Genomic DNA, 22,118 nt, shown 5'->3' with positions numbered 1-22,118 from the left:
CACTACATGCTGCGCACTCTCCTTTCCTTCTCTATGAACGGTATGCTTTGTTGTATAGTGCGCAAGAAACAATACTTTTCACTGTATGTTAATACCTGTGACAACAATAAATCAAGTCAAATAAATATGGGGTAGAGGGAATAGTTATAGAGTCATAGAGGTTCACAGCAGGGAAACAGGCCTTTCAGCCCATCTTGTCCATGCTGCCCTTTTTTAACTACTAAGCTAGTCCCAGTTGCCCATATTTGGCCCATATCCCTCTGTACCCATCTTACCCATGTAACTGTCCGAATGCGTTTTAAGAGATAAAATTGTACCGGCTTCTGGCAGCTCGTTCCAGGCACTCACCCACCCTCTGTGTGGAAACAAATGCCCCTCTGCACCCTTTTGTATCTCTCCCCTCTCACCTTAAACCTATGCCCTAGTTTTAGACTCCCCTACCTTTGGGAAAAGATGTTGACTATCTAGCTGATCTATGCCTCTCATTATTTTATAGACCTCTATAAGATCACCCCTCAGCCTCCAGGGAAAAAAGTCCCAGTCTATCCAGCCTCTCCTTATAACTCAATCCATCAAGTCCCGGTAGCATCTGATTAAATCCTTTCTGCACTCTTTCTAGTTGAATAATATCCTTTCTATAATAGGGTGACCAGAATTGCACATAGTATTCCAAGTGTGGCCTTACCAATGTCTTGGGGCAGGGGGTGGGCCTGGGTAAGATGCTCTGTCGAAGAGTCGGTACAGACCCAATGGGCCGAATGGCCTCCTTCTGCACTGTAGGGATTCTATGATTCTAGTTGGAAGGTGCTGTCGACGGTGAGTGGCTGCAGTGCATCTTGTCGATGGTACAGAGTGCTGCTACTGAGCGTCGGTGGTGGAGGGAGTGAACATTTATGGGGGTCAGTTACTTTTGTCCTGGACTGTGTTGAGCATCCTGGGTGTGTCACCAATCTGGCTGCTGTTATTTACGAGGGTGTCCCAACCTGGAACACCGGTTTGTGGGTGTGGGGGGTGCGGGAGGGGGGGGGGGCGGTATAATTTTGTTTATGGGACTGGTGTAAGGAATCACATGCAAAACCCAGTAAAAACATTAAGCAGCTCAGTCGTAGTATAACACTTGTTAAAGACTATTTATTACAATCAAGATAAGACACGTACACACAAACAGGACAATAATAATGTAGGACGGTTATGTATTGGAACTACTAAACGCACCGACACAGTTCATGTAGAAATTAATCTTTTTGATTCAAAAATACATTTACGAGATTTGAACTCTTTCAGAACTTCCCTCTTCCCAAACAATATTCACTTTAATTGATTTATAAATAAAGCCAGCTTATAGTTACCACACTGTCTTTGATTTGATTTATTATTGTCACATGTATTCGCATACAGTGAAAAGTATTGTTTCTTGCGCACTATACAGACAAAGCATACCGTTCATAGAGAAAGGAGAGAGTGCAGAACATCGTCATAGCTACAGTCATAGTTACAGTTACAGCTAGGGCGTAGAGAAAGATCAATTTAATGCGAGGTAGGTCCATTCAAAAGTCTGACAGCTGCAGGGAAGAAGCTGTTCTTGAGTCGGTTGGTACGTGACCTCAGACTTTTGTATCTTTTTCCCGACGGAAGAAGCTGGAAGAGAGAATGTCCGGGGTGCGTGGGGTCCTTAATTATCCTGGCTGCTTTGCTGAGGCAGTGGGAAGTGTAGACAGAGTCAATGGATGGGAGGCTGGTTTGCGTGATGGATTGGGCTACATTCACGACCTTTTGTAATTTCTTGAGCAGAGCAGGAGCCCATACCAAGCTGTGATACAACCAGAAAGAATGCTTTCTATGGTGCATCTGTAAAAGTTGGCGAGAGGCGTAGCTGACATGCAAAATTTCCTTAGTCTTCTAAAAGATTAACATATGTATGGCTTCCCTGAATGGTTCAATCATCTAACTAAGGTGTTTCCTATTAGAAGGACGACGTATTCTTCTGGTCTGTCTGAGCCTGCTAATCTCATTACTGGGAGACTCACAACCTGTGAAATAGTTTTTGAAATGCTGGTGCCTTCTATCTGTTAGTTTTGTTACATAGTCGGTATTACTTGTTACATATTCATGACAGGTGTTGTTGGAGCCGCACCCTTCCAGGCAAGTGGGGAATATTCCATCGCACTCCTGACTTGTGCCTTGTAGATGGTGGACAGGCTTTGGGGAGTCAGGAGGTGAGTTACTCACTGCAGTATTCCTAGCCTCTGACCTGCTCTTGTAGCCACTGTGTTTATATGACTCGTCCAGTTCAGTTTCTGGTCAATGGTAACCCCCAGGATGTTGACAGTGGGGGATTCAGTGATGGTCAATGCCATAAATGTCAAGGGAAGATGGTTGGATTAGGGTTAGTGATTCTTGTTGGGTCATTGCCTGGCACTTCTGTGGGACGAATGTTACTTGCCATTACTCAGCTAGTTCTGGAGCTCCCTGTTGCTGGACTGTTATCAGGGTCCATTGCCTTTGCAGTATCCAGTGCCTTCAGCCATTTCTTACCATCATGTGGAGTGAATCGAATTGGCTGGAGACTGGCATCGGTGATGCTGGAGGAGGCCGAGATGGATCATCCACTCGGCACTTCTCCATAGAATCCCTACAGTACAGAAGGAGGCCATTCGGCCCATCGAGTCTGCACCGAACACAATCCCAGCCAGGCCCTATTCCAGTAACCCCTCATATTTACCCTGCTAATCCCCAGACACTACGGTCAATTTTAGCACGGCCAATCAACCTAACCCGCACATCTTTGGGCTGTGGAAGGAAACCGGAGCACCCGGAGGAAACCCAGGCAGACACGGGGAGAATGTACAGACTTCACACAGACAGTGACCCGACGCTGGAATTGAACCTGGGTTCCTGGAGCTGTGAGGCAGCAGTGCTAACCCACTGTGCCACCGTGCCGCCCTGAAGACTGTTGCAAATGCTTCAGCCTAAGCTTTTACGCTAATGTGCTGGGCTCCTCCATCACTGAGGATGGGGATATTTGTGGAGCCTCCTCCTCCAGTGAGTTGTTTAACTGTCCACCACCATTCTCGACTGGATCTGGAAGGACCTCAGAGCTTAGATCTGATCCGTTGGTTGTGGGATCGCTTAGCTCTATTACTTGCTGTTACTGCTGTTTGGCACGCAAGTAGTCCTCTGTTGTAGCTTCACCAGGTTTTTAGGTGTGCCTGGTGCTGCTCCTGGCATGCCCTCCTGCACTCTCCATTGAACCAGGGTTGGTCCCCAGGCTTGGTGGTAATGGTGGAGTGGGAGCTATGCTGGGGCATGAGGTTGCAGATTGTGCTGGAGTACAATTCCCCCTCTCCAGCAGCTCAGAGACACGGGCAGGGGCAGAATGAAGACTTTGGGAAGTGGTTCACAGAATGTGGGTGTCACTAGTTAGGTCAGTATTTCTTGTCCATTCCTAATGCTTTAAGTTGCTTTATTTATTAGTGTCACAAGTAGGCTTACATTAACACTGCAATGAAGTTACTGTGAAAATCCCCTAGTCGCCACACTCTGGCGCCTGTTCGGGTACACTGAGGGAGAATTTAGCACGGTCGATGCACCCTAACCAGCACGTCTTTCAGACTGTGGGAGGAAACCGGAGCACCCAGAGAAAACCCACGCAGACACGGGGAGAACGCGCATGGACAGTGACCCAAGCTGGGAATCGAACTCGGATCCCTGGCGCTGTGAGGCAGCAGTGCTAACCACAGTGCCACCCACATCCTTAGTTAACCGAACAAAACCCTTCATAATTTAAAAACACCTCCGTCAAATCTTTCCTTATCCCTCGCTGCTTTAAGGAGATCCAATCTCAACTCCCTCGACCCTGGTACCAGTCCAGTCAAATCAACTCCGCATACTCTCCAAGATGTTGACATCAGTGGAGACGGCACGGCGGCACAGTGGTTAGCACTGCTGCCTCACGGCACCAGGGACCCGGGTTCGATTCCCAGCTTGAGTCATTATCCATGCGCGTTCTCCCCGTGTCTGCATGGGTTTCTTCCGGGTGCTCCGGTTTCCTCCCACATGCATGTTGACACCCTTCTTAAGTTTGTGGTGCCCAGAATCGGGCACCATCTGGGGCGGAGTCGGTAACTTATAAAGTTTTAGCATCCCTTGAACCATCGAGACATACACAAAACCTATCGGCAAAATGGATTCCGGAACAGACTGTAGTGACCATAACAGAATGGGTTGCACAATCACTGGCAATAAAATAACAATATTGGTTGATTCGGTATCCCATTGGGGATGGCTGGTTAATGATTAATGGTCAACTGTAAAACGTGGATGAACTGAAACGAGAGAGAGCAGCCAGGTTAAGGCATTGGATGCATCAATAGCAGCCCGGAGGATGCAGGAGAAAATGGCGGGTGTCACTTGGCAGTCGCGGACCGTCCTGACATAACTCCCAGCATCCATTGGAAGAAGCCAACTTTGTTGTTGTATTCGATGATGTACTCGGGGTAGATCTGGTGCTTCTCGAAGATGACGAAGATCGATGGGTTGGAGCAGTCGTTGGCGCAGCTGTCGTACAGGTTGGTGTACGTGGTATCCTTTGACGGGGGGCGACAGTAATCTGGCCTGCCCTTGGAAAACTGGCCAACCAGAACCCTGGCTAGGAACATCGTCTTGGCGGCTGAGGTGGTTGAGAAGTAGTTGTCGGCGGAGGACGCGTCTGTGGCAAAGTAGCTTCCTAACGGCGGGACAAAACATGTTTTTTTTTAAGTTTAGCCGCAAAATAAGAAGATTGAACAAACTGAAATGAGGTTGGCACCTCCAGTCACCATTCCCAACCCCTCACCAGCCCACCTCGGGATGGAGATCTCATCGCTGGAATAGATCCCAATTCCCGCTCCACACAACCTTCACTGCCCACTCCCTTGTTGGAATAACCACATATTTAAAGATCAGTAGGTCAGACCTTAAAAAAAAATCTGCGTATTGGGATTGCGATTCAGAATGAAAACCCACTGATCCAGGGTTTGCCATGTCCGTGTTTGCTGTGCTGAACACATCTCAAAAGGGAGGGTTCTATCTGCGGTCAGCTGGTAGCCAGGCCGCCAGTGTAAACCCCAGGGATTGGCCACCTCAAGTTTCTCATGTTCCCTCCCCGCAAGCAAGGACTCAGAAAATCTACCCACAAACCTTTCCCTCCCCGTCCTGCCCCCGCCCCAAACTTCTTTCAACTCTTCCTCTTCCCACCTTCTTCTTCCAGAATCCAGTGTGAGGCATGAACTGTATAGATCAGCGGAGAGGCGCACTCTGTCACCATGGAGACCATCACAGCACAGCCTGGTTGTGTCCTCAAAGTTCACAGACACACAGAAATAAAACGCACAGGCACGCACACGCATGCACAGAAAAACACACACAGACACGCACGTAAACATTCACACACACACATGCACACATGGACACACACACGCAAATACAAACATTCACACACACACAACCCTTTAGATACACATGCACACATGGACACACACACAAAAACACACAAACACACAGACACGCACGTACAAACATTCACACACACACATGCACACACGGACACACACACGCAAATACAAACATTCACACACAACCCTTTAGATACACACGCACACATGGACACACACACAAAAACACACAGACACGCACATACAAACATTTACTCACACAAACACACACAGACAGACACGCACATACAAACATTCACACACACACTGTCCTTTAGACACACGTGCAAACACACACACAGACACGTACATAGAAACATTCACAAACACACAAACAAACACACACATGTAAACACACACACAACATACAAACATTCACACACACACACACACCATGAAGCACACATGCACACATGGACACACATACAGACACGTACATACAAACATTCACACAAACACACATACAAACTCACACACACATGCAAACACACAAATAAGCACAGGAACACACACAAATAAAATGCATAGGTACATACATGAACACACACACATGCACTCACACAGACACATATGTACACATACACAGACAATGGAGTCAGGCAAACACACACATAAAAACGTACTCACACAACACAAAAGTTCACATACATACACATATATACACACACAGATTCATGAATGTGCCCCATGCACAGGAACGTACAAAATGCACATATATACACGCACAAAAATATATGAAAACAAACACATGAGAGAGATAAGGAGCAGCGAACCTCGTTCATTTTCCTTTCCTCATAACTTGGGAAATTGGTGCAGAAACAGAGAGAGACTGGGAGTGTATTTAGTAAATAGTCACTTGGCAGTACAGAGCTTGAATACTATTGAAAATAGAGACATGTTGCTGAATCTTTTCATCTTCCACTTATCAGGACAAAGAGCTTTTCTCCTGTGGCATAAATTGTTGTGATCATTTCGAAATTTGGTATTCTTGGGTTTGTCCTGATGAGTGCAAGAGGAAAAGATTCAGCGAGATGTCTCTTTTTTTCAGCAATACTCAAGCAAATCTTTAAAGATGGCAGGACAAGTTAATAAAACTGTCATTAAAGCAGATTGGATTCTTGGCTCGATAAATAGAGACACGCGCTGGAATTCTACCACCCCGCCTGCCATGGGAATCGGAGCGGGCGAGGGGAAGATAATGGGCAGGTCCGTTGACCTCAGGCAGGATTTTATGGTTTCGGGACGAGCGAGGCTGTAATATCCCGCCCACTGACCTAAGAGAACTCTGCTAAACACCCATAAATCACCACAGGGGCAGCAGTGTGAGGGGTTTAACAGTTACTGGTAGCAGTGATAAATAGAAACACGGGCCGGGATTCTCTGACCTCGCCCGCGGCTGGGATTCTCCAGTCCCGCTGCAGTGAATGGAGTTGTGGCTGAGCGCCAAATTCTCCGTTTTCACCAGTAGCGGTGGCAGGGCGAACGAGATCGGAGAATCCCGGCCACAGACGACAAAAGCAGACAACACAAACCCGAACGTTTCTCAAATCATTGGCTGGAGGAGTCTCTGAGCAGTGCTGGACACGACAGCTGAGGGTGGACACGAGGACGTTAGAAAGGGTGCTGGAACAGAAAGGGTTGCTCACGCCCGGAATTGGAAGCCAAGTCAATTAGATTTTCCGATTCTGGGCGAGAGTCGGATACAGTCGTCAATGTCCCGGGAAAAGGTGAGGAGGGAGCGGCTTCCATCTCCTCCAGCTGGTTTAACCTGTTCTTACAGTGAGCAGTTCCCCTTGCAACCGCTCTCAACTTCTCCAAATAAAAGGCGTTGCCACGGATGCCCGTCTGGGACCTTGAGCTCTGACGGCCCTTTAAAGGGACGGGTGGAACTAGGTGCAGGCTCCCACTTCCTGAGTCCCTGAAACATGAAACCTTTTGTTATTTAATCTCCCCTGCCCTCCACCCTATCATAGAATCCCTACAGTGCAGAAGAAAGCCATTCGGCCCATTGAGTCTTCACTCACCACAATCCCACCCAGGTCCTATCCCCGTAACCCCTCATATTTAGCCTGCAAATCTCCCTGACACTGAGGGAGAATTTTAGCACGGCCAATCCACCTAACCAGCACGTCTTTCGGACTGTGGGAGGAAACCGGAGCACCCGGAGGAAACCCATGCAGACACGGGGAGAACGTGCAAACTCCACACAGTCAGTGATCCAAGCCGGGAATCGAACCCGGGTCCCTGACGCTGTGAGGCAGCAGTGTTAACCACTGCGCTACCGTGCCGTCTCAGAGAGCTTCCCTTTTGTCCTTCTTCCCTCTCTCTCACCATCCCCACCTCACTCACGTTCGGAGGAATGATCTGTAACGTTGAGTCTGTTACTATCACCAGAATGTTTCTAGAATTTTCTGTTTGTGTTTCAGAATTGCAGCAGTTCCCGGAATTTTGCTTCTGTGTGTATCTGTTTTGTCCCTTTTGATGTCGGATATATCTTTCCCGGGACCTGTCCTAGTTTTCTTTGCATGGTTTTCTCTTTTGCTAAGTTTGCCTCTTTAGTTGCCTATGGTTATGTTTTAGAAGTGGAACACTCATCGCTAAAGACGTACCAAATAGTTCTATATCACTTTAAATTATTGATTGAACACTTCCTACTGATCTCCTCTTGTCTTTTCATAGAATCATAGAATCCTTCAGTGCAGAAGGAGGTTATTCGGCCCATCAAGTCTGCACCGACCACAATCCCACCCAGCTCCTATCCCCATAGCCCCCTACATTCACCCTGCTATTCCCCCGACACTAAGGGGCAATTTAGCACGGCCAATCCACCTAACCCACACATCTTTGGACTGTGAGAGGAAGCCGGAGCACCCGGAGGAAACCCACGCAGACACGGGGAGAACGTGCAGACTCCGCACAAACAGTGACCAAAGCCAGGAATCGAACCCGGGTACCTGGCGCTGTGAGGCAGCACCACTGTGCCACCGTGCGCCCCATTAACAGACAGATTAATGGACAGTGTCAGGCTCATGGTAAGTTTTAAGTTTAGTTTATTTATTAGTGTCACAAGTAGGCTTACATTAACACCGTAGTGAAGTTACTGTGAAAATCCCTGGTCGCCACACTCCTGTTCGAGTACACTAAGGGGCAATTTAGCATGGCCAATCCTTATAACCTGCACATCTTTGGACACTAAGGGGCAATTTAGCATGGCCAATCCTTATAACCTGCACATCTTTGGACACTAAGGGGCAATTTAGCATGGCCAATCCTTATAACCTGCACATCTTTGGACACTAAGGGCAATTTGGCATGGCCAATCCACCTAACCCACACATCTTTGGACACTAAGGGCAATTTAACATGGCCAATCCACATAACCTGCACATCTTTGGAATGTGGGAGGAAACTGGAGCACCCGGTGGAAACCGACGCAGACACGGGGAGAACGTGCAGACTCCACACAGACAGTGACCCAAGCTGGGAATTGAACCCGGGTCCCTGGCGCTGTGAGGCAGCAGTGCTAACCACTGTGCCACCCTAATGATGTCAGACTTTAAATGTTAGTAGCTGTTTCACCATTTGTCTTTCGAACGTTACACAGAATTGATCGCGTTGTGGTCAGTATTAGATAAATATTCAAGCAGAGTTAGGCTACCAATTGAATCCGGCTTCTTAATCATTATTAAATCTAATATGGGACGTTCCCTCGTGGCCCTCCCGACACATTGACCAGAATCTTCCAGATCAACAATCCGGGGTCATTTCCGAGTCCAGACCCAGTTCGGCCGAGGGGCGTTCCAGGAGATGGACAGTTAAGAGGCGCTCGCTGTCCAATCAGGGGCTGTGAGCGGGTTCCCGAGGTGGATACTCAAGGCATCATGGTCCAATCCAATGTCGTTGGGTGGTTCCCATAGTGAGACCAATGGGACATTGCCCAGTGAGAAGAAGCAGCAGGAAGTGACTAAAGGTTTAGAATGGTATCAGATTGAAAGGAAAGGTGCAGGATGTTCTGAAGATTAGTTGTTGGTCAGAAGATTGTGAGAAATCTAGAAACCAGCAAATGATCACTAGAAAAAAAAAAGAGGGAAAAGCTGGAGCATTAAAGAAACTATATCAAACTACATCGAGTCCAAAGATGTGTAGGTTAGGTAGATTGGCCATGATAGATTGCCCCTTAGTGTCCAAAGATGTGTAAGTTAGGTGAATTGACCATGCTAAATTGTCCCTTAGTGTCCAAAGATGTGTAAGTTAGGTGGATTGGCCATGCTTAATTGTCCCTTAGTGTCCAAAGATGTGCAGGTTAGGTGGATTAGCCAAGCTAAATTGCTCCTTAGTGTCCAAAGATGTGCAGGTTAGGTGGATTGGCCAAGCTAAATTGCTCCTTAGTGTCCCAAGATTTGCAAGTTAGATGAAATAGCCATGGTAAATGTGTGGAGTTATGGGGATATGGTGAGGGAAAGGGCCTGGGTAAGATACTCTGTCAGAGTGTTGGTGCAGACTTGATGGGGCCAAATGGCCTCCTTCTGCACTGTAGGGATTCTATGGCTCTGTGGTTCTATATCCATCTACAAGATGCACTGCAGCACTCCTTAGACAGCACTTTCCAAACTCCCAACCTCCACCATCTAGAGGGACAAGGGCAGCAGAAGCATGGGCAACACCACCACCTGCAAGTTCCCCTCCAAGCCACTCACCATCCTGACTTGGAAATATATCGGCTGTTCCTTCACTGTCGCTGGGTCAAAATCCTGGAACTCCCTCCCTAACAGCATTGTGGGTGTACCTACACCTCAGAGCCAGAAGCGGCTCAAGAAGGCAGCTCACCCACCACCTTCTCAAGGGGCAATTAGGAATGGGTAATTAATGTTGGGCCCAGACAGGGACGCACACATCCCAGAAAAGAATTTAAAATATATAAATAAACAGCCAGTAAAGGCTTTTACAAGTATACAAAAAGAGAAGGAAAAGCGACAGTGAGTGTTGGTCCCTGAGAGAGGAGACTGGAGAATTAATAATGGGAAATGAGGAAATGACAGAGACTTTGAACAAATATTTAGAACCTGTCTCCAATGTAAAGGCACACAGAAATCACAGGAATAGTGGAAAAGGAGGGAAAGGGTGAGGGGAAACATAGAAAATAGAAGCAGGAGGAAGCTATTCGACCCTTGGAACCGTCTCTGCCGTTCATTTTGATCATGGCTGATCATCAAATTCAATATCCTGATTCCCCCCTTCCCCCCATGTCCCTCGATCCCTTTAGCCCCAAGAGCGAAATCTAATTTCTTCTTGAAATTACACAACTACTTTGGCCTCAACTACATTCTGTGGGAGTGAATTCCACACATTCCCCACTCTCTGGGTGAAGAAATTTCTCCTCACCTCAGTCCTAAAAGGTTTACCCCTTATCCTCAAACTGCGACCCCTAGTTCTGGACTCCCCCCATCATTGGGAACATTGGCCGCGATTCTCCCATCGCGACCCACAACTTTTCTGGCGGATCGGGGTGGGAGATGCGCATCGCCGGCCTTGTTCCGGGATTTACGCATGCGCTGGGAACGCATGCGCATCTCCCAGAGCTGGCGAACAGTCGGAATCCAGGCCACGCTGGGGTGGGGGGGTGGTGGTGGTGGTTCCCCCCCCCGGGGGTGGGGGGGTCTGACCCCGGGGAGGGGTCTGACCCCAGAGGGGTGGTCAGTTGGGGGGGTGGGGTGTCTGCCGGGGGTGAGTGGGGTGGGGGGATCGCCACTGCTGGGGGAGGTGGGCTGGACATCAGGGCACTCTGGGACTGCGGAGGTGGGGGGGGGTCAGGGCTGGCCCGGGAATTGCTGTGGGAGCTGCGATCAGGCCGCTGGAGAGGCAGCACTGCGGTGGTCCCGGGCTGGCCAGCAAACAGGAAGTCTGACAGATCAGGACGACTGCGCATGCGCAGAGTTCCAGAACTCCAGCGCGAATGGGCCCCGCCCCCCTGGGTTTTTAATGAGATTCCCGACTGGGACCTCTGCGGCGCACAGAGTGCGGAGATTCGGGTGAGAAGCTGAGCTGACAAAACAGTCGGGATTTAGAACAGTTTTCCCACCAATTCAGCACTCTTGGGAGAATCGCCCCCATTCTTTCTGAATCTATTCTGTGTAAGGAGGGGAGAGAGGAACTGAAAACAATCACAAGAAAAAGTACCAGGAATACGAATGGGACTTTCGGTGAGGGTTGTCAAATCTGGCTCGAGATTGTCGATGGAAGTGGCAGCACAGGGTGAGTTATAAGGCAGCGCGAGGGATGTAAATCCTCCCAGGCTTCTAATGAACCCACTGCTAAAGCACTTGTCACACCAGCTAAAATACCTCACCAGTTCACACAATAGTTTCATCAGCTGGGACTAAATCCACCTCTACAACCTTTAACCAATGTTGAAAATTGGTGGCACAGTGGGTTAGCACTGCTGCCTCACAGCGCCAGGGACCCGGGTTCAACTCCCAGCTTGGGTCACTGTCTGTGCGGAGTCTGCACGTTCTCCCCGTGTCTGCGTGGGTTTCCTCCGGGTGCTCCGGTTTCCTCCCACAGTCTGAAAGACGTGCTGGTTAGGGTGCATTGGCCGTGCTAAATTCTCCCTCAGTGTACCCGAACAGGCACCGGAGTGTGGCAACTAGGGGATTTTCACAGTAACTTCATTACAGTGTTAGTGTAAGCCTATTTATGACACTAATAAATAAATAAATAAAAATCTTATGAACTGGAGCTGTCACAATATCCACGAATCGAATTAAAAGTTCACTGCATGCGGCCTTCCGTGGCGTCTGATTTCAATTAACTTTGATCCCGTTAGCCCAGCTCAGGAAAACTGCATCAAGTTCTCAGAATTATTCTTTTGGCTATAGATGTAAACAAGGCAAATCTTCCCTGTTACCTTTCCCGTATCCTTCTCCGTGCGTCCCACAGGTCCTCCAGTCAAAGTTCTCCGCACAGACGGTCGCAGTGGGCGAGGAATCCCAACCGCAGAAAAGATGTCTCTCGGCCACCTCCTTGCCGCCATTTTTCTTCTTCATCTGTTCTTTCTGCCTGCCTCAGGGACACAAACAAATCATTGAGACCCTCACCGAACCCACGGGGGAAAAGATCCCCTTCCTGCCTGGCCCACGACAGACAAGCGTCTTCTGCCGCCGATCCCCCCAGAACCTTACGAGGCACAGTGATACGGTGTGGGTGCAGAGAAAGTAGTTCCTCTGGTGGAAGAATCCAGAGGAAATGGGGCGCGGTCCTGCAATTAGACCACGGCCTGTTCAGGAGTGAACTCAGCACTTTGTCACAGGACGGCCAGTGGAGATTTCCAGCTCTACCCCAAAATCTTGATGAGGCCACGGTGGCACAGTGTTTCCTCGCAGCATGGAACCAAATGGAGTTAAAATTCATGGTCTGATTGGATGGAGGAATAGGCTGGTGGGGCTGAATGGCCTCCTCCAATGCTTTGATAAGGAAGGGGGAATAATACCAAGAATGTTTCTAACCATCTGCTCCACTTTGTTCTCCCTACGGGCTAACTGAGACCCCCCTCATCTGCCCTCTCTGAGGGTCAAGGACAGATCCCACAACATTCTTGCAGGGAAGTTATCCCCAGCTTCCTGGTCAAGTAACCAACAACTAACATCACCCTGGGGGGTGCGCGGGGGTCACTATTGCAATGTTATTTGTGGGATCTTGCAGTGCACAAGTTGTCTATCTCATTTCCTACATTAAAAACAATAACTCCACTTTTAAGGAAATTGCTTGATTGGCGTACCACTCTGTGGGACATCCGGGAGCTTTTTTTATTCATTCACGGGACATGGGCGTCGCTGGCTGGCCAGCATTTATTGCCCATCCCTAGTTGCCCTTGGAGGGCAGTTGAGAGTCAACCACATTGCTGTGGCTCTGGAGTCACATGTAGGCCAGACCGGGTAAGGACAGCAGATTTCCTTCCCTAAAGGGAAATAGATGGGTTTTTCTGACAATCGACAATGGTTTCATGGTCATCAGTAGATTCTTAATTCCAGATATTTTTTATTGAATTAAAATTCCACCATCTGCCGTGGCGGGATTCGAACCCGGGTCCCCAGAACATTAGCTGAGTTTCTGGATTAAAGTCTGGTGATAATACCACTAGGCCATCACCTCCCATATAGTGTACAGTGTACAGCATTGGTCTCCTTATTTGAGGGAAGATTGGATTTCCATTCCCCCTTTCCTTACCTTTTCTCCCCCTTTGCTTCTCCTTTCCCCCCTTTTCTCAATTTTATCTCTCTCCCATTCGTTCCCCACCCCCCCCCCTCCCCCCACATCTTCATCTGTCACAGTTCACCCTCTGATTTGAGCTTCTCTGCCGTTTGCCCATTCACACCTTCTATTCTCTCTATGGGCTGCCATTAGCAGCCTTTCCCCTGGTTTCTGTGGCTATGACTCATCTTTCATTCCCTCCCCCTGCAGTATAAATATCTCCCACTTTCTCTGCCTTTTAGCTTTGACAAAGGATCACCTGAACTCGAAACGTCAGCTCTTTTCTCTCCTTCCAGATGCTGCCAGACCCGCTGAGATTTTCCAGCATTTTCTCTTTTGGTTTCAGATTCCAGCATCTGCAGTAATTTGCTTTAAAGATTTGATTTATTATTGTCACATGTATTGGGATACAATGAAACGTTTTGTTTCTTGCGTGCTATACAGACAAAACATACCGTTCGTAGAGTACACAGGGGAGAAGGAAAGGAGAGGGTGCAGAATGCAGTGTTACAGTCATAGCTAGGGTGTAGAGAAAGATCAACTTAATATAAGGTAGATCCATTTAAAAGTCTGACAGCAGCAGGGAAGAAGCTGTTTTTGAGTCGGTTGGTACGTGACCTCAGACTTTTGTATCTTTTTCCTGACGGAAGAAGGTGGAAGAGAGAATGTCGGGGTGCATGGGATCCTTGATTATGCTGGCTGCTTTCCGAGGCAGCGGGAAGTGTAGACATTGGAAGTAGTTCAGAGAAGATTTACTATATTAATACCTGGAATGCGAGAGTTGTTTTATGAGGAAAGGTTGGACAGACTAGGCTTATATCTGCTGGAGTTTAGATGAGTGAGAGACGGCTTTGATTGAAACATACAAGACCCTAAGGGGTATTGACAGGGCGGATGTGGAGAGGATGTTTCCACTCTTGGAGGATCTAGAACTAGGGGTCACTGTTTAAAAATAAGGGGTCGCTCATTTAAGACGGGGACGTGGAGAAATCGTTTCTCTCGGAGGGTGGGTCGTCTCTGGAACTCTCTTCCTGTAAAGGCAGTGGGAGCAGAGTCTTTTAAGTCTGGGCTGGATAGATTCTGGATTAACACGAGGTGGGGGGGGGGGTGAAAGGTTATCAGGGTGTCAGCGGGAATGTGAGGTTGAGATTACAATCAGATCAGGACGATCTTTTGAATGGTGCAGCAGGCTTGAGGGTCCGAGTGGCCTTACTCCTATTCCGATGTTGGTATGTGTACACGTGAGTGTGTGTATATCTATTATCCACCGTGTTGTATCACTCACTGCACGACAGTATTGTGTACGGAACTATCAGTGTACCAGTCCACAGCACCTGGTGTGGTCTGAGAAAGACACTCAATGAAGCTCCAATATTTGAGTTCAAAAGTGTGATTCTTTTCCACTCCGGGGAGCTACAAGACTATCAACCAGGGTACTGAAAGAAATGGCAGAAGTAATAGCAGATGCGTTGGTTGTAATTTATCAAAATTCGCTGGACTCTGGGCACGTGCCGGCTGATTGGAAAACAGCTAATGTGACGCCACTGTTTAAAAAAGGTGGACAAAAGGCGGGTAACTACAGGCCGGTTAGCTTAACATCCGTAGTTGGGAAATTGCTGGAATCCACCATTAAAGAAAAAATAGCAGGATACCTGGAAAAAAATGGTTCGATCAAGCAGACGCAGCATGGATTCATGAAGGGAAAGTCGTGTTTGACGAATTTACTGGATTTTTATGAAGATGTAACGAGTGCAGTTGACAGAGGGGAACCGGTGGGTGTGGTGTTTTTGGATTTCCAGAAGGCGTTTGATAAGGTTCTTCACAAAAGGTTGCTGCACAAGATAAAGGTACACGGAGTTGGGGGTAAAGTGTTAGCGTGGATTGAGGATTGGCTATCTAACAGGAAGCAGAGAGTTGGAATAAATGGGTGCTTTTCCGGTTGACAATCAGTGACTAGTGGCGTGCCGCAGGGATCGGTGCTGGGGCCTCAACTGTTTACCATATACATAGACGATCTGGAGGAGGGGACCGAGTGTAGGGTAACAAAGTTTGCGGATGACACAAAGATGAGTGGGAAAGCGAATTGCGTGGAGGACACAGAGAGTCTGCAGAGAGATTTGGATAGGCTGAGTGAGTGGGCGAGGATCTGGCAGATGGAGTATAACGTTGACAAGTGTGAGGTTATCCACTTTGGAAGGAATAATAGTAAAATGGACTATTATTTAAACGGTGAAAAATTACAACATGCTACTGTGCAGAGGGACCTGGGGGTCCTTGTGCATGAATCACAAAAGCTCGGTTTGCAGGTGCAGCAGGTGATCAAGAAGGCAAATGGAATGTTGGCCTTTATCGCGAGAGGGATGGAGTATAAAAGCAGGGAGGTCTTGCTGCAATTGTACAAGGTACTGGTGAGGCTGCAACTAGAGTACTGTGTGCAGTTTTGGTCCCCTTATTTGCGAAAGGATATATTGGCCTTGGAGGGAGTACAGAGAAGGTTCACCAGGTTGATACCGGAGATGAGGGGGTTAGCTTATGAGGAGAGATTGAGTAGATTGGGCCTGTACTCGTTGGAGTTTAGAAGGCTGAGGGGAGATCTTATAGAGACATATAGATAATGAAGGGGCTAGACAGGGTAGAGGCAGAGAGATTCTTTCCACTTAGAAAGGAAACAAGAACTAGAGGACACAGCCTCAAAATAAGGGGGAGTCAGTTTAGGACAGAGTTGAGGAGGAACTTCTTCTCTCAGAGGGTAGTGAATCTTTGGAATTCTCTGCCCACTGAAGCAGTGGAGGCTACCTCGATAAATATGTTTAAGTCACAGGTAGATAGATTTCTGATCAATAAGGGAATTAAGGGTTATGGGGAGCGGGCGGGTAAGTGGAACTAAACCACTATCAGATCAGCCATGATCTTATTGAATGGCGGGGCAGGCTCGAGGGGCTAGATGGCCTACTCCTGCTCCTATTTCTTATGTTCTTATGTTCTCCCCGTCTCTAACCAATCTGCCCTTCTGTAAAAGATTCCAATCTGCCACGCCGACTTCTCACCCCTTCCCGTTTTGCAGCCACGTTTCTGTCGATGCTCTTCTCTGCCTTCAGTCCCTCTCTCTCTTTCTCCACTTAGAATCATAGAATCCCTACAGTGCAGAAGGAGGCCATTTGGCCCATCGAGTCTGCACTAACAACAATCTCAGCCAGGCCCTATCCCCATAACCCCTCATATTTACCCAGCTAATCCCCCTGACACTAAGGGTCCAATTTTACCATTTTGATTCCAAGTGCTGAATCTTGGTGTGATTCAGATCTGATTTGTAAACCCTGCTCTCCGGCGCCCCCGTACGCACTCGACCCCCAAAAAAAGTCGCGAATCTGAATCGCGCGGTGGGCGGGGCTTATCGTGCCCGAAACGCTGCTGCTGTGAACGAAACTGTGAACTGCGCGTGCGCAGTGAGAACAAATGTGAAAAACGCTCCCCTGCCACGTCGCTCCCCGACCCCAAAAAGCAGATAAAGCGGCCCCGGGAGCGATGGCCCCCACAGACATCGGGGGGAATTTGACCATTTTGAGTCCAAGTGCCGAATCCGGGCGTCAAATAGATCCGCGCCTGGAATCCTCTTTCCAGCGCGCCCATACGCGTTTTGCCGGCTCCGGTCCGATCCGCGCTGTGGGCGGGGCTTAGCGCTGGCGGACCGATCGGAGCTCTGAACTGCGCATGCGCAGTTCGAAAAAATCTGACAGAGTGCGCCCGGGCTCGAAAAAAAAAGCAGAAAGCGGAGAGTGCGGCTCTCTGACGGTCATCCTCTGGTCGGGGGCGGTGAGGGGAGGGGAGGGGGGGGTGACCAATCGTCCCTTGGGGGGGGGGAGGGGGGAGGAGAGGGGGTGTGACGTATCATCCCCTGGGGGTGGGGGAGGAGAGGGGGTGTGACGGATCATCCCCTGTGGGTGGGGGAGGAGAGGGGGTGTGACGTATCATCCCCTGGGGGTGGGGGAGGAGAGGGGGTGTGACGTATCATCCCCTGTGGGTGGGGGAGGAGAGGGGGTGTGACGTATCATCCCCTGGGGGTGGGGGAGGAGAGGGGGTGTGACGGATCATCCTCTGGGTGCGGGGGGGGGGGGGGGGGGGGGGGGTTGGCGGGGTCGGCTGCCAGTCTGCGGCCGATGCCTCCTGCCGGAGTGCACGTGCGGCCATGCCACCCCACGAAACTTCAGGATGAAGCGATTCCTCGCTAAGAAGATGAAGCAGAACCGGCCGATTCCACAGTGGATCCGCATGAAAACCGGCTACAAGATCAGTACAAGTCCAAGAGGAGACACTGGAGAAGGACCAAGCTGGGCCTGTAAAGGGATACACCATCACTGGTACACTACCAGCCACAGCCATCTCTCCCGCTCTCTTGCCCCTGCAGGGAAGAGTAATCTGTGGCTGTCCCCTGTCCCACTCCTCCCCCACCGATCGCCTGCAGAGTGGCAGTGAACCCCCCTGCCCCCCTCCCCCATCAGAGATCCATCTGGCCTCCTCCCCCCCGCAACCAGAGAGCCATCTGACCCACCTTCCCCCGCATCCCCCCCGCCCCGATCTGAGTCAGGGAGCCGCCGGAAGCTCTGAACTTACCTCCTCAGAAGCTGGAGCACCCGAATCGGATCTTTGTGGACCTTGTCTGTTTTGTGCCGAATCTGGACGCACGAACGTGATGGTAAAGGGGGAAGCGCCAGTAAGTTGGACATTTAAATTGCCGTCGCGCCCGTTTTGGGCGTGGTCCCGATCGCGGCTATTTTCGGGCCTTGGTAAAGGGGGAACGGGCGCGGATTGCGCTATTCGCCTCATGCCCAAGTTTTCGCATCTGAAAACGGGCGCAACGCAATGATAAAATCGGGCCCTAAAGGGCAATTTAGCATGGCCAATCCACTTAACCTACACATCTTTGGACAACAAGGGGCAATTTAGCATGGCCAATCCACTTTGGACTTTTGACTGTGGGAGGAAACCAGAGCATCTTTAATCAGTTCCTCTCAACTATGCTGAGCCTCCAACTCGTCTCAGCTCATCGACTGCTGAAACCCTCACCCAGGCCTCCGTTACTCCATCCCGGCCGCTCTCCCACACTCCACCCTGTAAACGTGAGGTCCTCCAACTCTCTGCTGCCTGTGTCTTACCTCACGGCGAATCCTGTTCCCGCTCACCCCTCTGTGACCTCTGACCCACACTGGTTCCCGCTCAAGCGACATCTCAATTTTAAAATTCACACTCTGGTTTTCAAATCCCTCCAGGGCCTCGGCCTCCTTATCTCTGTAAAACCTCCAGCCCTTCGACCCTCTGAGATCTCTGCGTGTTTTAGTTCTGGCCTCTTGTGCATTTCTGAATTTAATCATTCCAACGTTGTTTGAAGTTTATTTATTAGTGTCACAAGTCGGCTTACATTAACACTGCAATGAAGTTACTGTGAAAATCCCCTAGTCGCCACACTCCGGCGCCTGTTCGGGTACACTGAGGGAGAATTTAGCATGGCCAATGCACCTAACCAGCACGTCTTTCAGACTGTGGGAGGAAACTGGAGCGTCTGGAGGAAACCCACGCAGACATGGGGAGAATGTGCAGACTCTGCACAGACAGTGACCCAAGCTGGGAATCGAACCCGGGTCCCTGGCACTGTGAGGCAGCAGTGCTAACCACTGTGCCACCCAGGGAGACATTGTTGGTTGTCTAGACTTCAGCTGCCTTGGCTCTGAGTCCGCGACACCTCGCAACCTCTCTGCCTCGCTTTCCACCTTCAAGACACTTCTCAGAATTTCCTCTTTGACCTAGTTTTGACCTCTTTGACCTCACTTTGGTCGCCTGACCTTAACATCTCCTGATGAATCTCAGGGTCAGATTTAGTTTTGTAATGGCTCTGGTGAAGCGATTGGGACATTATTCTACGACGTTAGACGTTCCATAGAAAAGTGTTATTGTTGTTGAGGCTCTGTTAGTAGCTGCAGCCTCTGAGTCACAAGGTTCTGGGTTCAAGTCCCATTGCAGGGTTTAAAGACACACACAAAAAAAAACAATGCTGACATGGCACTGAGGGAGTGCAGCACTGTCAGAGGTACGGTCTTTCATGTGAGATGTTAAACTGAGGTGAAACTGAAGGGCGGAATTGAGATGGTTAGCACTGCTGCCTCACAGCGCCAGGGACCCGGGTTCAATTCCTGGCTTGGGGTCACCGTTTGTATGGAGTCTGCACGTTCTCCCCGTGTCTGTGTGGGTTTCCTCCGGGTGCTCTGGTTTCCTCCAAGACTCCAAACGACGTGCTGGTTAGGGTGCATTTGCCATGCTGAATTCTCCCTCAGTGTACCCAAACAGGCGCCTGAGTGTGGCGACTGGGGGATTTTCACAGTAACTTCATTGCAGCGTTAATGTAAGCCTACTTGTGACACTAATAAATAAACATTTTACTTTACTTTAAGATCCCATTTTGAAGGAGAGTGGGTGAGTTCTCCCTTCATTTCATGACCAACAGTTATTCCACCAATCAACATTAACAAGAACAGAGGAGTTGGCCAACAACCTATCCTGGTCCCCCCATGCCGACACTATAGTTAAGAGAACCCACCAACGCCTCTACTTACTCAGAAGACTAAGGAAATTTGGCATGTCAGCTACGACTCACCAACTTTTACAGATGCACCATAGAAAGCATTCTTTCTGGTTGTATCACAGCTTGGTATGGCTCCTGCTCTGCCCAAGTCCGCAAGGAACTACGAAAGATCATGAATGTAGCCCAATCCATCACGCAAACCAGCCTCCCATCCACTGACTCTGTCTACACTTCCCGCTGCCTCAGCAAAGCAGCCAGCATAATCAAGGACCCCACACGCCCCGGACATTCTCTCTTCCACCTTCTTCCTTTGGGAAAAAAGTCCAAAAGTCTGAGGTCTCAAGAACAGCTTCTTCCCTGCTGCCATCAGACTTTTGAATGGACCTACCTCGCATTAAGTTGATCTTTCTCTACACCCTAACTATGACTGTAACACTACATTCTGCACTCTCTCCTTTCCTTCTCTATGAACGGTATGTTTTGTCTGTATAATGCGCAAGAAACAATACTTTTCACTGTATGTTAATACATGTGACAATGATAAATCAAATCAAATTATTATCACCTTACTGTGTGTGGGATCTTGCTGTGCACAATTTGGCTATTGTGATTCCTACACTATAACAGCGACTTTAAAAGGTCCCTCATTGGTTGTGAATCTCTTTCTGATGACATAGCGCTCATAAAAATGCAATCTCTCTCAGTACAAACCATTGATAAACTTCCCAGAGGGCCGGGTTTTGGATCCGTTCGATTTTCCTGACCGTGTTATTCCTCATTGTCCATTGGAAGAGAGACTGCACCTGTTTATATTCCCCTGAAGAGTCAGACAGGCGAATGAGCTGCAGAGAGAGGGTTAATAGTCAGAGCGACAGAGACACGGGAAACAAAAACACCTTTAACCACAGCCAGTTTGCACATTTTAGCTCTTGTATATGGGTGGCACAGTGGTTAGCACTGCTGCCTCACAGCCCCATGGACCCGGGTTCGATTCCGGGCTTGGGTCACTATCTGTGTGGAGTTTGCACGTTCTCCCCGTGTCTGCGTGGGTTTCCTCCGGGTGCTCCGGTTTCCTCCCACAGTCCGAAAGACATGCTGGTTAGAATGCATTGGCCGTACTAAATTGCCCCTTGGTGTCCCGGGATGTGTAGGTTAGAGGGATTAGCAGGTATGGGGTTACAGGGATTACAGATTACAGGGATCGGACCTGGATGGGATTGTTGTCAGTGCAGACTTGATGGGCCGAATGGCCTCCTTCTGCACTAAAGTAAAGTCTATTTATTAGTTACAAGTTGGCTTACATTAACACTGCACTGAAGTTACTGTGAAAATCCCCTCGTCGCCACATTCTGGCACCTGTTCGGGTACACTGAGGGAGAATTTATCATGGCCAATGCACCCTAACCAGCACGTCTTTCAGACTGTGGGAGGAAACTGGAGCACCCGGAGGAAACCCATGCAGACACGGGGAGAATGTGCAGTCTCTGCACAGACAGTGACCCCAAGCCAGGAATCGAACACGGGTCCCTGGCGCTGTGAGGCAGCAATGCCAACCACTGTGTCACTTTGCCCACTCCTAGGGTTTATACGATTCTTTGATTTAAAACAGAAATATAGATGGAAGGTTATGTCCACACTGGGAAAAGGAGTTAATAATTGAGATTGGGAAGCGGGATACATCCTGAGAGCCTGAACAAAAGATTTTGCATTTATGTAGCACCTTTCACAATCCTACCATGTGCAAACTCTATGCAGAGAGGACAACATTTCCCAAACCAAGTCCTGCCTTTCGCCACTCCCTGCATCTCGTTTTCACTTACCCGTGT

General features: G+C 49.1%; 1 protein-coding gene across 1 annotated transcript in view; it reads right to left on the bottom strand.

Annotated features, from left to right (window-relative positions):
• Positions 1 to 1,110: 1,110 nt before the first annotated feature.
• The window catches only part of LOC144503917 (protein mono-ADP-ribosyltransferase PARP12-like), a 56,081-nt gene continuing 35,073 nt past the window's right edge, over positions 1,111 to 22,118 (bottom strand). Inside the window, exons 10-12 of the mRNA XM_078228993.1 lie at positions 21,004 to 21,134; positions 12,376 to 12,527; positions 1,111 to 4,726 (exon numbers count right to left, since the gene is read on the bottom strand). Of these exons, the coding sequence (XP_078085119.1) occupies positions 4,407 to 4,726; positions 12,376 to 12,527; positions 21,004 to 21,134 (603 nt within the window). The 3' untranslated portion in view covers positions 1,111 to 4,406. The remainder of the gene's footprint in view (positions 4,727 to 12,375; positions 12,528 to 21,003; positions 21,135 to 22,118) is intronic.

This window comes from Mustelus asterias, chromosome 14 (genome assembly GCF_964213995.1).
Source record: "Mustelus asterias chromosome 14, sMusAst1.hap1.1, whole genome shotgun sequence".
Taxonomy (NCBI): Eukaryota; Metazoa; Chordata; class Chondrichthyes; order Carcharhiniformes; family Triakidae; genus Mustelus; species Mustelus asterias.
The sequence above is the reverse complement of the archived record's forward strand: the minus strand, read 5'-3'. Positions and strand labels throughout refer to the sequence as shown.